General features: G+C 42.5%; 1 protein-coding gene and 1 long non-coding RNA gene across 3 annotated transcripts in view; one reads left to right on the top strand and one right to left on the bottom strand.

Annotated features, from left to right (window-relative positions):
- Positions 1-3489, top strand: part of LOC130281994 (uncharacterized) — a 63263-nt gene extending 59774 nt beyond the window's left edge. The window contains exon 3 of the long non-coding RNA XR_008846199.1: positions 3053-3489. This is a non-coding gene — a long non-coding RNA (uncharacterized LOC130281994). The remainder of the gene's footprint in view (positions 1-3052) is intronic.
- The window catches only part of JMJD1C (jumonji domain containing 1C), a 322607-nt gene that overhangs the window by 194748 nt on the left and 110210 nt on the right, over positions 1-17649 (bottom strand). For both annotated transcript variants that reach the window (XM_056529800.1, XM_056529801.1), the window contains exon 2: positions 7279-7443. In XM_056529800.1, coding sequence (XP_056385775.1) covers positions 7279-7443 — 165 coding nt within the window. The remainder of the gene's footprint in view (positions 1-7278; positions 7444-17649) is intronic.

The raw sequence follows: 17649 nt of genomic DNA, 5'->3' as shown, positions 1-17649 counted from the left end.
TGTTATGGGCAAATCAGACAGCTTGGGTTTCAGGCAGATTCATCAATCTGTGCCAATGTATTAACTTTTAATGACAATGCAGAATACTACATACACCTGATTATCCTATTTTTTATGTACATTTTGAGACATGTATATAAATAGGGAACATATAAAATCTCTTTTCATAGTTCAAAGATTTTCATAGTACAATACAGACCCTTTAGACAATTCTTGGCAGCCACATTGGCCCTCATTTACTAAGAGTGTTGTGTAGGTTTCTTTGTGGGTTTTAATTCCCTACAATTTATTTTCCACAGTATTTACTAAGGTTTCCCTATATTTTCCACTTTCCCTACACTGCTTTTTTTTACTCATGCTCTGATCTGTCGGGTTTTCCTCAACTCAAATCCACCACATTTTATGTGGAAACCTTAGTAAATGGCCCTCATTTACAAAGAAAATCGGGTTGTAAGTCTATCTTGCTTTCTTACCCGACTGCTTTTTTCCCCTGGTATTTATTATTAGGTCGCATCCTGTTTGTCGCACGTGGGTTTTGTTGGTTTTGGTTTCCAACTCCTCTGAGCTGTCGGGAAAAAATCCACAACAATTCAACAAATTCGGGTTGGAAACCTTAATAAATACATGGGAAAGCTCAGAAATGTCGGGTAACGCCCCTTTTTCGGGTTTGGGAGAATCCACATTGGGTCAGTCGGGAAAAAATGTTGCATCCTGTCGCACGATGTCTGCGACATGGCGCAGACAAAGATGCAACAAAAAAACCCGACAAGAGGTCGGGTTTAGAATAGTAAATGAGGGCCAATATGTTGAGTTTTTGTGAAAATGTCGGGAAGTGAACACGCCCATTTTCTGAGACCACGCCCCCTTTCCCCGGCAGCCACACCCCTTTTTCGGGTTTTCTTAGCAAAATGGAGAGTTAGTCGGGTGTTTTTCAATTCTGGCGCAAATTCTGGCTCGGCTTCTGGCGCAGACAGAATTTGTGGCGCAGATTCTGGCACAATGCGACAGAATCTGGCGCACAACCCTACAAAACATGTGGGGTTTGCAATAGTAAATGAGGGCCATTGTGCACGGTCCTTAACATTTACTTTAGAGACTTCTAAGGAAGCTAGGGGAAATACCTGGGCACTCTAGTCGATAAACCACAAAGGCGTGGGGTGAGAAGACTTAAAAATCAGCTGCTAATCCTCCTTTCCTTACTGAACAACATACACACTAGGGCCTAGTGACTAGGCTGACCTCTTTGCTGGGGAGTCATGGAGTATAGTTGTCCCATGTGTCTATGTAAACACTTTGTACAGTCATTGAAATAGTAAGATAACTGCTCTCCTGCCGGACCCTCGGAAGCAGCAAGGTTCGTGAATATTAGGGCTGCATGCAAATGGTTCCTGCCAATCTCCATGAAAACATTAGTTTCCAGGTAATGGTCTCATTAGATTACTACTTGACAAATGGGCATTACAAATGGAGCATGAAGACAAAGGCGCATGGGACCTGATCAACAATACCTCATTTACACAATTACATAGACTGTGTACTGGCATGAGGTCACTTCTGCTGATGAGAACAGTAACAATAGCCCCAGTTAAAGATTACCTAACCAGAGTGGGGACCCTGAAAGTATTCATCAATCTACTGCTAGAGAAGCCTTTACCCGTACGTAAACATGTATTATTCACATAGCACAACAAAGATATATGGGAGAACTTATCAAGGCTTGCATGTTCGTTTCCTGGCATAAAAAAATTAAAGTTGCAAGTTTTTACGCAAACCTTATTCTGCCCAAAAAAATTACAACCTGTATTATGCTAATTTGTGATTTTTTTTTTTTACACCAGTTTTCTGGTGTAAGCACTGATAAATTTCCTACCCAAATGTACAGAGTATATATTCACATAAGTCATAACTCAGTGCTCAAACCCTTATGACATGCCAATGTCATGAGTAGATATTGGAAATTACCTACATGGACAGATGGCTGCGATAGTGGGAGAAAACCCGAGTGTGCAGAGGCAACCCTTATTCTGATATTACGAAAACCTGATCATGATCCAGGGACACTGACAACCTAGGGACTGCCACACTCTTGCCCTATGACAGTGTTTGCCAAACAGGGAGATTTAAGCCGTTAGTAAACACTAAGCAGGCCTGGACAGCCTTTGGCAGTCTGGGAATGCCGAAGGTATAATTTATCAACAGCTGGAGGATCCTTATTTGAGAAACAATAACCTATGACTTGGGTGGGGGAGCAGAGGAAAGTTGTCAACCAGAAGCCTTACAGCTTAGTTTAGTGGCTAAATATTCTCGACATATTGGGGCATTGGGGTTGAGGAGGACTTGAGTCCCTTGTGCAAAATCAGCCAGACCAATCTTTAAATTTGTGGCACTGACAATTGTAACCCTCAGTAATCCTTTGCCTTCCCATCGACAAATTCATTTAGCCACTGACATTTCATGTGACCTCATTGTGGATGCCACAATGTAAACACCAGAAGGGACTTGTGGAGTAAGAGAGAAGGGTATGTTCATGGAATTACGTGCTGTGAACATAAACATTCGTGTGAATGGGTTTCCGCAAGACCCGTTCACACTGCGGAATTTCAGCGGTAGACAATTCCGCCGCTGAAATTGTTCCGTGCAAAAAAAGAACATGTTCATTCTTTGCGCGGAACTCCACAAACACTGCATGGTGACGGCGCAGCACCGCACGATCCTACCGCTGAAGTATTGTGGCGGCGGCCGCCAGAATGGAATCTCCCCTCGCGGAATTCTGCGAGCTGAGATTCCGTTCATAATCCGTAGTGTGAACATACCCTAAGGGAGATCTGAAAGGGGAACTTGTTAAGAGTTTATTATTTTGGGACTCATCATTTTACTATTTTATATATATATATAAATTTATAAATAACAATCTTGACAGCCAACACAGCTTGGGAAACAGCTACTATATTTAGTTTTATTTACATTTTTCTGTTCTGCAGCAAAATATACATTGACCCTATAGAATGATCAACATTTTAACCATCAATTGGTCCTAAATCTTTTTTTTCAGTGAAAGCAGCTGCAAGAAGGCAGGTCGGGAACACTCTCAGGCAACATTTTCTTCAATAACCTCCACAAAATGCAGCGTGTCATTAGCTGCTAAAAGCCAATTGTAAGAATAGGTATAAAATCGACAACTCCAGGGTGCATTTCAGAAAATACCCTGCTGAACAAACTGAGAAATAGGGGAAAAGCAACACAAATATGGTCTGTTCAAGAGCCACACCTGCTGTGTGCCTCGCATGGCAAACGTTTCTCCATGTTCCAACTACTGGAGCTCAGTAATTGAACTGCCAAGCATCGGCCTCCTAATGAACGAATGTACCACCGGGCTCAATAAGAAGCCACAATTAGGATTTTTTCCTTGTTGTTCATTTCCATTCCATCTTTGCTCTCCTTGTCAAGTTACAATTAAAGGGGTTCTCCACCATAAGGAGATTTTAGTACGTACCTGGCAGACAGTAATGGACATGCTTAGGAAGGATCTGCACTTGTCTTGTGGCAAATGCCTATGTTGTGAGATTACCATAACACTGTTAGCCTTTTGTGAACTGGTATTTCCTGTTTGAGTTTTCTTCTTTTGCCTACAAATCCCATGATTCCATTTTCCTCCCTCCCACACATCAGCCAGCCCACCGAATGAAACATAAATGAGCTGCATCCATTCAAAAGACCTGTGGTTCTTAATCAGGGTGCCTACAGCTGTTGCATTAGTTGCAGAGTGATCTCTCTCCCACCAAGCGATCCCTCCACCCATTGAAGCAGACAGGCTCCCTGTCATCAGCTGACTAGTGAGTCAGGTCTCGGCTGCATTGCAACCTGGGAAAAATTTCATTTTGTATGTTGTTAAAAATAAATATTGGGGTGAAAATCACAGAAGAATTGTGAGAAAACTGTCACTCACAGGTACAGACAATATATTACTAACTTTACAGCCCCTGTAGCATAGTCAAATAAAACAAATTCCTGGAATATCCCTATAATTTTGCTTCTCCAATTATACTTCATCTGGTAGGGGAGATGTTCAGCCTGTTGCTTATCTATCATAATAAAGCCGATAGGCCATGTCCTATTTGTGGAGATTTTATATAAAAAATGCAGCATTTGCTGTGCTCTCCATTGGTTGTGGTGTCTGCAACCAAGCAAACATAGAAAAAGATACAGTCCGGCACTGCTATACCACTAGGACTCGTCGTGCGCCAACACTGGACAAAAAGGCCTTAGAAAATTTAAGAAGTGTTTCGTGGTGCTCTCACTGAAGACTTCAACCTTTGCATAAAAATTCAGAAGAAAATGAAAGTCGGCACTCACCACATCTTCAAAGTATCTTCTTTTATTTTCCAATACTCACATAATAAACAGGACGGGACGACATGTCGTCCCGTCCTGTTTAATAAGTGAGTATTGGAAAATAAAAGAAGATACTTTGCAAAAAGAAGAAAATGAAAGTCGGCACTCACCACATCTTCAAAGTATCTTCTTTTATTTTCCAATACTCACTTATTAAACAGGACGGGACGACATGTCGTCCCGTCCTGTTTATTATGTGAGTATTGGAAAATAAAAGAAGATACTTTGAAGATGTGGTTCATTCAGTGCCCCACTTATTTTGATAGATCTGCCTTAGCAGAAGAAAAATAATTTTTTTCCTGGCCTTGCAGACGCACTAAAGTCTGTCATTACAAGCAGCTTTCCAAATGAAATTGGGCCACAGCAACATAAAAAAAACACCAGACACGTACAAACCTCGGCTACCATCCGACTCACACATCTTGGCTCAAAAACAGAAGTCATAGCTGTAAGTGTGCCACCAATACATAGACGTTTCTCTGCACATGTCTTGTTGTAAAAACAGCCTGGGTACATGTTATGTTTGTAATATAAGTATGAAATACTTTCCCTGCTTCAGATGACATCCAAAAGACGCTCTTCCTACATTCAGCTGCATTAACATGACAGGCCTGTATTGTGAACAGATGTCTTTCATATACCCGTGACTTGATACAGTCCGCTCCTTGTTTATGCCCCTAAACCGACCTGTTGTGAAGTCACACAGAAGCTATTTCAATTTATCGCTGAGCAGACAAAAAAAAAAAAACCATTGGATTTTATTAAAATATATTACGGTATCTCGCAGATGGACGCATTAGAGGCCCAACAATAAGAATGTACAAAATTGCATCAGAAAACAGTAGAACTTGTACGTTATGCAGGGCTATACACTTATTTTTATTATTTATTTATTTTCATTTATTTTATTTATATAGCGCCTACAGATTCCGCAGCACTATTCGACACTAAGCCTGTACTCACCACATTTACCGTAATGTTCTCTAAAAGCCTAGGGTGGGAAAACCAAACAAGCTTAGTACCACTAATAAAACATCACGTGTGAACACCGCCTAATTTTTTAAGGGGTACTCCAGTGGAAAACTTTTTTTTTTTTTTTTAATCAGCTGGTGCCAGAAAGTTAAACAGATTTGTAAATTACTTCTATAAAAAAAATCTTAATTCTTCCAGTACTTATTAGCTGCTTAATACTACAGGGGAAATTCTTTTCTTTTTGGAACACAGTGCTCTCTGCTGACATCATGACCACAATGCTCTCTGCTGACATCTCTGTCCATTTTAGGAACTGTCCAGAGCAGCATATGTTTTCTATGGGGATTTTCTCCTACTCTGGACAGTTCTTAAAATGGACAGAGATGTCAGCAGAGAGCACTGTGCTCGTGATGTCAGCAGAGAGCCAAAAAATAAAACCTATACCTGCTATGGAGCAGACAAAGGTTTATTTTACTTATTTGCACCATTTACTTCAAATTGTATTGTGCCATTGTCTTCAAACGTAATAAATTGTTGACTATGCCTTTTCCACAACACATCACCCACTTTTTTCAAAAGAAGCGAGAGAAGAAAAAAAGTCGCAAAGTAAAGATCAAATCTGGTGCACTGCATAGTTAGCAACTTTTCACCACCACCAAATTGTCACAAATCAAATACATTTTGGAGGATTACCCACCTCATAAATAGATGGCACTGCATCTGATCAGTAGACGGCGGACTGTTGAGAGCCCCACAATCTGGGAGATAAAAGGATTGCGAGCTTGTTCAGCGATATGTCCTTTATACATTGAAGAGCAGTGCACCAGGCCACTGGATATATAGGGAATTGCAGCACACCCCCACTGATCGGAAATGTCTGGCGTATCTTTAGCATCATGTCAATTTAGAAGATGAAAAAATAAACTTTAAAACAGGCTATTTAGGATAAGAAGAATACAGATGCATTCTATCAGAAACAGCCCCACTCTGATCCTATGTTTATGCGAGATATTGTAGCTAAGCTCCATTAAGGAGAATTAAAGGATTTTTTTTTTTTTTACTATGCTACAGGGGCTGTAAAGTTAGTGTTGTACATAATATAGTGTCTGTACCTGTGTGTGACGGTTTTCTCACAATTCTTCTGTGATTTTCACCCCAATATTTACTTTTATCAGCATACAAGATGACTGTCTCTGATTTTTCCCAGGTTGCAATGCGGCCGAGACCTGACTCACTAGTCAGCTGATGACAGGGAGCCTGTCTGCTTCAATGGGTGGAGCGATCGCTTGGTGGGAGAGAGCTCAATCTGCAACTAATTTAACAGCTGTAGGCACCCTGATTGAAAACCACAGGTCTTTTGAATGGATGCAGCTCATTTATATTTCAATGGGTGGGGTGGCTGATGTGTGGGAGGGAGGAAAATGGAATCATGGGATTCGTAGGCAAAAGAAGAAAACTCAAACAGGAAATTCCAGTTCACAAAAAGCTAGCCACAGTGTTATGGTAATCTCACAACATAGCCATTTAGCCCTAAGACAAGTGCAGATCCTTCCTAAGCATGTCCATTACTGTCTGGCAGGTACATACTAAAATCACCTTATGGCGGAGAACTCCTTTAAGCCATGTTGCAATACCACACACACAACAAGAGGATATGTGTGGCACTGTTTTTGGAAGAAAGCAGGTATGTTTTTATAATTCTAGATAAGAGGAGCATAGAAGTAGCATATTCCGACTCAGTTCCTAGTTTTTGCATTTGATGGAAAGGACATCCCAGTCCACCTTGCATTATTTGCATTCTATTAAGACTGTTTAAAGTTAATAAGAAAAGAAAAGTAGAAAACAATGGAAAAATAATCAGCAGCTGCACTGACATTGTGACATTAAAGAGCTGTAATTAAAATTCCATATTACCAAGGCAGGCCACTGGACATGCTTGACCTTCGATCCCTGAGCCTGGCTGGGGTCGTTCTTCTTCGCCCAGACCAGCTGGAACTCCACAAAAAAGGCTGTAAAATCTTCATACACTTTCACCCATTCTCGTTTATCCCATTCTAAGTCATCAAATTCCACATATACCTATAAAGAAAAAAAACAAGTATACATTAGTAAGCGGTTATGGGGCACAGCTTTAATAGACTGCATCACATTTTTACTTACGTCAATGGGAAAAACATATCAACTAAAGCTCGACTAAATCCTTATGAAACAATGAATTATTTCTTGGAATGTTCAAAACATCATAAATATTAAGTGTGTGCTATATATAATCCAGGGCATACATAAAGGTAAAAACAAACAGCACAAATTTCCTCATGGACAACTTTTACAACAGATTAAAATGACTTCCTTGCTACTTAGAGGGGTACCCGCCCCTAGACATCTTATCCCCTATCTAAAGGATAGGGGATAAGATGTCAGATCGCCGCGGTGCCGCTGCTGGGGAGCCCTGGGATCGCCGCTGCGCTATCATTACTGCGCAGAGCGAGTTCGTTCTGTGCGTAATGACGGGCGATAAGAGGGCCGGAGCATCGTTACGTCATGGCACCGCCCCTCGTGACATCACGGCCCGTCACCTTAATGCAAGTCTATGGGAGGGGGTGTGACGACCGCCACGCCCCCTCCCATAGACTTGGATTGAAAGGGGCGGGCCGTGATGTCACGAGGGGCGGAGCCGTGACGTAACGATGCTCCGGCCCCAGTACTGCCTGTCATTACGTGCAGAGCAAACTCGCTCTGTGCTGTAATGATAGCGCGGTGCTGCAGCGGGACCGTGGCGATCTGACATCTTATCCACTATCCTTTGGATAGGGGATAAGATGTCTAGGGGCGGAGTACCCCTTTAAAAGGGGTTATCCAGGAAAAAAAAAATTTTTTTTATATATCAACTGACTCCAGAAAGTTAAACAGATTTGTAAATTACTTCTATTAAAAAATATTAATCCTTTCAGTACTTATGAGCTTCTGAAGTTAAGGTTGTTCTTTTCTGTCTAAGTGCTCTCTGATGACACCTCTCTCGGGGAACGCTTAGTTTAAAGAAAAACCCCATTGCAAACCTCTTCTAAACTGGGCGGTTCCCGAGACACGTGTCATCAGAGAGCACTTAGACAGAAAAGAACAACCTTAACTTCAGAAGCTCATAAGTACTGAAAGGATTAAGATTTTTTAATAGAAGTAATTTACAAATCTGTTTAACTTTCTGGAGCCAGTTGTTATGTAAAAAAATAATTTTTTTCCTGGATAACCCCTTTAAATAAGTAAAACTATAGCCAAAAGATAGACATAGTAAAGAAATAATTCACACACCTTAATGCAAAGTATTAGTGTACACATGCAAAAGTCTCTTTGGCACATGAGACAACATCAAACCCAGATTTATTACTGCAAACTAAAAGAAATCTGGCAACTTTGCACCAAAAACTGGCCACCATGCCTTATGGGTTTGAAAGAGGGTGTGGCTTGAAATGCCCCAATTGAGCGACAACATTTTTACTTAACTAACCAAGCAATACGTTGTATGAAGTTAGACGGCTGTGTCCAAAGATGCACCACAGTTTGATTATCAAATAGATTGACATGGTCCTGTGTAACAGGATCAGCGATCAGTCGCTGAACGAGCCAACGTTCGTTCGTCAGCTGATCAGGTCGATGTCACCAGTCAAAAAAAAATCATAGGCAGCACATCTCCCTGTGTAAAAGGAGATAAGCGGCCAAGGGTCAACTGCACAAATGATCCAACAAACATTCGTGTGGTCCTCCACTACCCATACTTGAGACAAGAATAGGATCTGATAACATTTACATAGAGCAGTGTTTCTCAACCAGGGTGCCTCCAGCTGTGGCCTAACTACAACTCCCAGCATGCCCGGACAGCCAAAGGCTGTCCGGGCATGCTGGGAGTTGTAGTTTGGCCAACGCTGGAGGCACCCTGGTTGAGAAACATTGACATTGATCAGAAGTTCTGCAGCGCCAGCGGCCCACTGGCTTTCTTTGCTTGCAGGGGGAGGTGACAGCTTCCGTTCTCCGAACAGAAGTCCTGCGCCCGCGGCTCCTAACTCCTTCATATCCAATGCCGCAGCTCACAGGAGGAGAAGGAGAGCAGCACCTGCAGGTAACATGATTAGTCCTCCAGTGTGGGGACAGCGCTGCAGCTGATAATTCATTCATTCGAGGGGGGAGGGGCCCAGCCGGTATTGCGGTATAGGGAAAAATTCATATCGTACAAAAAAAACACACCGGTATTCGGTATGAACCAGTATACAGCCCAGTACTAACTAAAACTATCTAATCCTTAAAGGGGTACTCCGGTGAAAACCTTTTTTCTTTTAAATCAACTGGTGGCAGAAAGTTAAACATATTTGTAAATTACTTCTATTAAAAAATCTTAATCCTTTCAGTACTTATTAGCTGCTGAATGCTACAGAGGAAATTCCTTTCTTTTTGGAACACTGATGACATCACGAGCACAGTGCTCTCTGCTGACATCTCTGTCCATTTTAGCAACCATGCATAGCAGATGTATGCTAAGGGCAGCATGGTGGCTCAGTGGTTAGCACTGCTGCCTTGCAGTGCTGGGGACTTGGGTGCAAATCCCACTAAGGACAACAATAAATAAAGTGTTATTATTATAATAACGTCAGCAGAGAGCACTGTGCTCGTGATGTCATCAGAGAGCATTCCAAAAAGAAAAGAATTTCCTCTGTAGTATTCAGCAGCTCATAAGTACAGGAAGGATTAAGATTTATTAAATCTACAATTTAATTTACAAATATGTTTAACTTTCTGCCACCAGTTGATTTAAAAGAAAAAAGGTTTTCACCGGAGTACCCCTTTAACCCCTTTTACCTCTTGACTAGCCGAACGGTTCTCATGGGAAAGTAGTTAAAAAAAACATACATTATCAGATTTTTTTTTTTTTTTTTTTTTTTTTTTTTACAATCGCTGCATCAAGTAACTGCTTTCTGGCCTCAAATATGGCTCTGTGTTAAAGGGGTACTCTAGTGCTGGGCGGTATACCGCTTCATACTGAAAACCGAATTTTTTTTCCAGAACAATATACATTTTTCCCATACTGCAATATCGGTTGGGATGAATGAATGAATATATCAGCCGCTGCGCTGTACTGTACTATCCTGTGCCCGGGCTGCAAAAATAAACCGTGGAAATACCATTAAATACCCTGGAACCGCCATAATTGACAAAAATACTGTGATACACATTTTTGGTCATACCGCCCAGCTCTAGGGTATTCCACTGGAAAACATTTTATTTTATTCAACTGGTGCCAGAAAGTTATACAGATTTGTAAATTATTTCTAATAAAAATCCTAATCCTTCCAGTACTTATCAGTTGCTATATTGCTCCACAGGAAGTTATTTTCTTTATGAATTTCTTTTCTGTCTGACCGCACTGCTCTCTGCTGACACCTCTGTCCATTTTAGGAACTGTCCAGAGCAGGAGAGGTTTGCTATGGGGATTTTCTCCTACTCTGGACAGTTCCGGACACAGACAGAGGTGTCAGCAGAGAGCACTGTGGTCAGACAAAGGAAATTCAAAAAGAAAATAACTTCCTGTGGAGCATACAGCAGCTGATAAGTACTGGAAGGATTAAGATTTTTTAATAGAAGTAATTTACAAATCTTTTTAACTTTCTGACACCAGTTGATTTAAAAAAAAAAAAAAAAAAAAAAAGTTTTCCAGCGGAGTACCCCTTTAAAAGGGTAGTCCAGTGGTGAAAAACGTATCCCCTATCCTAAGGATAGGGGATAAGTTTGAGATCGCGGGGGTCCGACCGCTGGGGCCCCCTGCGATCTCTCTGTACGGGGCCCCGGCTCTCCACCCAGATAGCGGGTGTCGACCCCCGCACGAAGCGGCGCCTGACACGCCCCCTCAATACATCTCAATGGCAGAGCCGGAGATTGCCGAAGGCAGCGCTTCGGCTCTGCCATAGAGTTGTATTGAGGGGGTGTGTCGGCCGCCGCCTCGTGCGGAGGTCGACACACCCCCTTTCCCGCGGGCTTTTGGGGCTCCGTACAGGAGATCGCAGGGGGCCCCAGCGGTCGGACACCCCGTGATCTGCAACTTATCCCCTATCCTTAGGATAGGGGATAAGTTGCTGACCACTGAGTCACCACTGGACTACCCCTTTAAGGAGGCACATGACTGCCTACAGTTGCCTCTAAGGAGAAAACAAGGCACTGTTTTTTTTTTTCTGATGGATTCCACACTAATCCAAGGGGATTCTAGGTTCAAATCCCACCAAGGACAACGTCTGCAGAGTCTTTGTATGTTCTCTGTGTTTGCCTGGGTTTCCTACCACACTCTAAAATCTTACCGATAAGTGAATTCAGATTGTGAGGCCCAAGAGGGACAAGGATCAATTTGAGTAATGACAAGCTTTGTACGGTGCTATGAAATAGGTTGGCTCTATAAATAAAGGAATCCTGTGTGCAATTTCATAGGCCTTGTTTCTATAGTTTCTTTCCACTCAACAGTGAGCATACATTACAGCTCTACACAAGGCGGAAGAGGCGCATAAGGATTATTTCTATCTTTTTACATGTAGCCTGTTCATACCATGGGAATTGTAGGAGCAGTACATACATGCCCTAGATATCCCCAAATCTGGGGTCATCATATTGCTAATATGTCCCAATAAAGCCTCATAGTCCTGGTCTGAGGCAGGAGAGGAGTTTAGCATTTACAGGGAGCCTAATATGTTAATTTACATTGTGAAATCACACAAAATTATACGTATACAAGGAGATTGCCACAAAGGGATGTTGAATTAGCAACGGGTTCCCTTCGGTATCATTTGTCTAGCAAGGAGACTGAATGCATTAGCAAGAGTCTATGAGGCAGGCGAAATGTCCCTCTAGGCTCCGAGACTGAAAATAGCTCTTCTAAATATAAAGGAAAAGCCTTGGCAAAGCTCAGCTCAGCACAGCAGCACAGCCTTTATGTCTGCAGAAAATCTTCATCTTCTTCAACAACATATAAGGGTTAAGAGACTGAAAAAAAAAAATACAGTGGTCCCTCAAGTTACAATATTAATTGGTTCCAGGACGACCATTGTATGTTGAAACCATCGTATGTTGAGACCAGAACTCTATGGAAACCTGGTAATTGGTTCTGAAGCCACCAAAATGTCATCGAAAAATAGGAAAAAGTGAGGATTAAAGAAAAATAAGTAGATAACTAATATAGATAAAGCAAATCCTTACATATAAAAGTAAGAAAGATCTGCTGGGAGCTGTAATCACTGTCCGTTTCCCAACCAGGGTGCCTCCAGCTGTTGCAAAACTACAACTCCCAGCATGCCCGGACAGCCGTTGGCTGTCCGGGCATGCTGGGAGTTGTAGTTTTGCAACAGCTGGAGGCACCCTGGTTGGGAAACAATGGTTTATGTAGAGGAAAGGAGCTTCTTCAGGGTCCTATACAGTACACACCGTGTCCCAAATGGAGCCGCCCTTACTTGGTGTCCAAAGGAGCAACTAACCCTGCACAGGTAAGGAGTAGTACAGAACTTGTAGTTCCTCCCTGTACTGTAGGGGGCGCTACCATTCAGTGCATGTACTTCAGTAATAGAGGTGATTTACCAGTAAAATGCCCATTCTGATTGGTCAGTTCCTCCAGTTGTGACACGTTTCACAGATCTGAACTGTCTGTAACATTGTATGTTGAGTCTGGTTTCAAGTTACAATGGTCCAGAAAAGACCACTGTATGTTGAAACTATTGTATGTTGAGGCCATTGTAAGTTGAGGGATCACTGTACAGGATGAAGAAAAAAGTCTATAAGAGCATCGATTTATTTTCTACACAAAAAATGGAATGGAAATGGAAAAATGGAATCTTTCAGTTTTTCTCTCTGCTTCATGAATGGAGGAGCAGCCAAGGAGGCTCCACGCCACATTACAAGGGCATCGGTACGGCCTCATTCACATCTTATGTGTCTCTTTAGTATAAACATCAGAAAAACCTCCAGACGGACTAATCAAATGGAGGCTGTGACCGATGCCATCCAAAGGCCTCCATCACCCATAGGCTATTCCGGCATCCATTTCATGGATATGTCACATAATGTATGTGTTGTATGGAGGCCTATACTGTCACCAGTGTCACCGGCACTAACCTGTCAGTACTGGCAGAAAGTGCAGGCGACACTGATGACAATGATACTTACGATGGCCCGTTCCGTGGCGGGGATCTTCGATGATCCATTCCGTTGGCTCCGCTCAGGGCACCCTGCTTGGGGTATGGGCGGGGCTTACTGACGTCACTGCTGCTGCGAGACCCAGCAGAGAGCGGCTTGGGGCATGGGCGGAGCTTAGTGACATCACCCCTGCTGGGTCCCGCTGTGTGAGAACAGCAGCGGTGACATCAGTAAGCTCTGGCCATGCCCCAAGCAGGGTGCCCAGAGCGGAGCTAAAAGAGGAGATTACCGAAGATCCCTGCCACAGAACGGGACAAGGTAAGTACCACTGTCATCAGTGTCACCTGCACTATTTGTCGGTACCGACAGGTTAGTGCAGGTGACACTGGTGACAGATTTCCTTTAATGTCTGAGTGTGACAGATGCCCTTATATGGGATCTATCACCCATTGGGGTATCCTATTAAAAGGATTCATTTTTACAGGGGTGCAGCCAATGGAATAGCATAGTCTACTATCTATGCCATACTTCGTCTGCCCAGTACACTACATAACTGAAGGCCAAAAGGACAAGCTTACCTTCTTGTCAGGCTACTCTTACATAAACCTACACATGTTTAGGGTGTATGTTAGGCTTCTTTCTCACCGCCGTTATGTCCCGGCAGTACAGCGGCCGTTGAAAGATGAGGGGAGAATAGCAGGAGAAAAATGAGTGCAAGTGCCATCTTTTTCTCCTGCTATAAGCAACGGCGCCCAAAATACCCCATTATAGTCAATGGGATCCATCGGGACCCGTTGTTGCACGTTGCGCTCCGTCCCGGTAATGGCCGATTTCGTCAGTGGGAAAGAAGCCTTAGACGATTTGCCAGCATGCTAAATGTAGATGAAAACAATGTGAACAGGGATAATCACACACAAATGAAGAGTCCGTGTATTGATTCTCCGGACACCACATGATTCATATCACCAATGTGTAAAGCAGCACATGTATGTAGCAGACAGGAGCTTCACTATTAACCAGGGGTGATGTTTGCTTTGATGTAACATTAATGGCAAATGCGGCTTACTGTTTATATAGACCAGTGTTTCCCCACCAGGGTGCCTCCAGCTGTTGCAAAACTACAACTCCCAGCATGCCCAGACAGCCGAAGGCTGTCTGGGCATGCTGGGAGTTGTAGTTTTACAACAGCTGGAGGCACCCTGGTTGGGAACGACAGATATTGGAAAATAAGTTGCTTGTGAATACTGTTTATTAGGGTGGGTTTGCACCACATTTTTGCAATAGTTTTATATCAGGTTTTTGATTTCAAAAAATGGATTCCTCAAAACCTGACTAAACTGTACCAAAACGTGTGTACAAATTTTTATCTGTATACGGTTCGAAAAATGATGTCCGGTTGCATCCGTTTAAGAAAAAAACGTATACGTTTTTAACTTTTCACTTTTTTATGAATAAACTTGTTTTACTTCTTTGATTGAAATTCCAACATAAAAAAAACTGAGCAAAGCCAAAAACCGTATGGTGAAAACCGGATGGAACCGTACGCACATACGGTTCTGTACAGTTCCCATTGACTCCCATGTTAAAAGAAAACGTGTACATTTCAATACGGTATTTCTCCCGGACCAAAAACAGTGGTAGGCTACGGTTTTCTGTATGGAAAAAAAAAATGAAATAAGTAAAAAACCGTATGGTTTGAAAAACTGACACAACCTTATACATTATGGTGCATACAGTTTTGAATGGGAAGTCTATGGGCACGGTCTTCTGTACGGTTGCATACTTTTTTTTTATGAAACCGTATAGTAAAATCGTGGTGTGAACCCACCCTTAGCTGAGAACAAATCACACATTATATTCTGCCACCTAGATGTAACCTTAGGCCCTCAGACAAGAGCGCAGCATAAGAAGTGGGAATCCATATGACCCGAGCTCCACCCCAGCGAGCGCCCATAGTAATTACCAGTCACTGTAAATACAAACACCACAATCTGGTATGTGCACAGACACAAGTGAGGTCCTTCCAGCTACCCCCACCGCTGTAAGGAAATACACAGGGAACAGACAGAGCAGAGCTTCCCTCCGCCCCCACTCTCACTGGTATGTTCTGTGGGAGAGAGCGGAGAATGCATTCCCCTGACAATCACCTGTCACTGTCAGCTGGAATGACCTCAATTCTACCCACATGGCTAAAATACGACTGGCTAAACAATGTGCCTCTCATGCAATGTGGGAGCCAAACCCAACATGGGCAGGATTGTGTACTGCAAGGACTGTCAATCTCTGCACAACACCTTCGCTTTCTCTTTTCAGTCAGGGGACTTATGATGGCAAGACTAGTGGTGTAGTCTGCACTCTGCAGTGCTATTATAGCAACCAAAAATAATGGACAACAAACCCCATCACAGCTCAATGAGGTCCACCATAACATGTTGGCATTTCCCAGAAAAAAACAGAAGCCAACACATGTGTTAACAGACTTCCAAACCATCCCATAGGCTATGTACACATGGCGGAATCCCTTTTCAATGGGATTCTCCTGCATAGAGTACACCCTGCATTCTACTATCTGCGGATTTTGCTCTGAAATGCATTGCCGTCTATGAGACAGCACATTTCCAAGTGGTAAAAGCGCACGCTGGGTTACTCAAATGTGCGGAATGTCCACCCCGGACGGAGATTCCTATAATTTTCGCCCTTATGAAACTTAGGGTGAAGCCGCATGATCAGGTTGCATTTGGCCACACACAGTAACGGTTTTTAAAATGTTGCAGTGTTTTTTTTTACTTGTCATTTGTTGCTCTTTACTAATTAGGGTTTATTTATAATCATTTATATGGATCATGTTCATTTAATTTGCCATTTCTGTCAAGTGCCTTGACCACTCACAGTTCCGAAGAAACAATAAGTAGGGATAGTCAAATACCATTTTTTTAAAGACCAAGTACGAGTTCTGATACCTTTGTTTTTTAAAGTACTCGCCAATACCAATTACTGATACTGCCAATACCAAATACTGATTTTTTCTAATGTCGTGTGATGGTATATTAAATGATTTTTTTTCTATAAATGAGAAAAAGCAGTGTTTTTTTGTTTTTATTAGAGGAATTGATTTTTTATATAAAAAAAATTTTTTCTTTTATTTAATCTTTTTTGAAAAGGGCTGGGGGTGATTCAAACTTTCATTAAGGAGTGGGTAATTCACATTTATTATTAATATTTTTTACCCACTATTTTTTTTTTGTCTCCATAGGGGACTATTATATGCAATCTGTAGATTGCCTACACTGATTAATGCTATAACAAAAGCATGGCATAGATCAGTGTTATGGGTGCTCCTTTACTACTGCCTGCCATGGTTGACAGAAGCATAGGAGCGATGATCGGACGGCACAAAGCAACGGTAAGGGACCTCCTACCTTCCTCTCAGGTGATCAGGACACCGCAATTTCACCATGGTGATCCCGATCAGCATCCGTGAACTAACAGGCAGTTAATCTTAGGACTTTTAGATGCTGCAATCAACTTTGATTGTGGTGTCTAAAGGGTTAATGCCGGACATCACTGCAATCAGTGATGTCTGGCATTAGCCACAGGTCCTGACTATGACGCGCGCTCAGCACCTCCATACCACCTGCCGGTGGGGGACCCGCTGGCAGGTATCAGATTAGGTATCGGGAACATTTGCACGAGTACATGTACTCGTGCAAATGTACAGTTTCAGTCCCGGAACATTCCTAACAATGAGGATGCAGTGAAGATCTGAAAAAAATGCACAACCAACCACTGAATTGACAGCACAGATGCTGAATCTGCAGTGGCTGATTGTATATAGGGTGACACACTGGTACTGCTTAAAAACATTAAAACAAAACACTATTGCCGCCTCTACATGTTTCGCCGCTTCTGCGGCTTTCTCAAGAGGCAATAGTGGCAATAGCGATGGCCACCATTGCCTCTTGAGAAAGCCGCAGAGGTACCGAAACATGTAGAGGCTGCAATAGTGTTTAGTTTTTAAGCGGTACCAGTGTGTCACCCTATATACAATCAGCCACTGCAGGGCTATCTTTGGAGAAATAGGGGAGACTATTTTCTTAACCTTGATGTTATAAGCAATAGGTACACCTGGTA

This window comes from Hyla sarda, chromosome 7 (genome assembly GCF_029499605.1).
Source record: "Hyla sarda isolate aHylSar1 chromosome 7, aHylSar1.hap1, whole genome shotgun sequence".
NCBI lineage: Eukaryota > Metazoa > Chordata > Amphibia > Anura > Hylidae > Hyla > Hyla sarda.
Note: the sequence above shows the minus strand (reverse complement) of the source record. Positions and strands in the feature narration are given on the sequence as shown.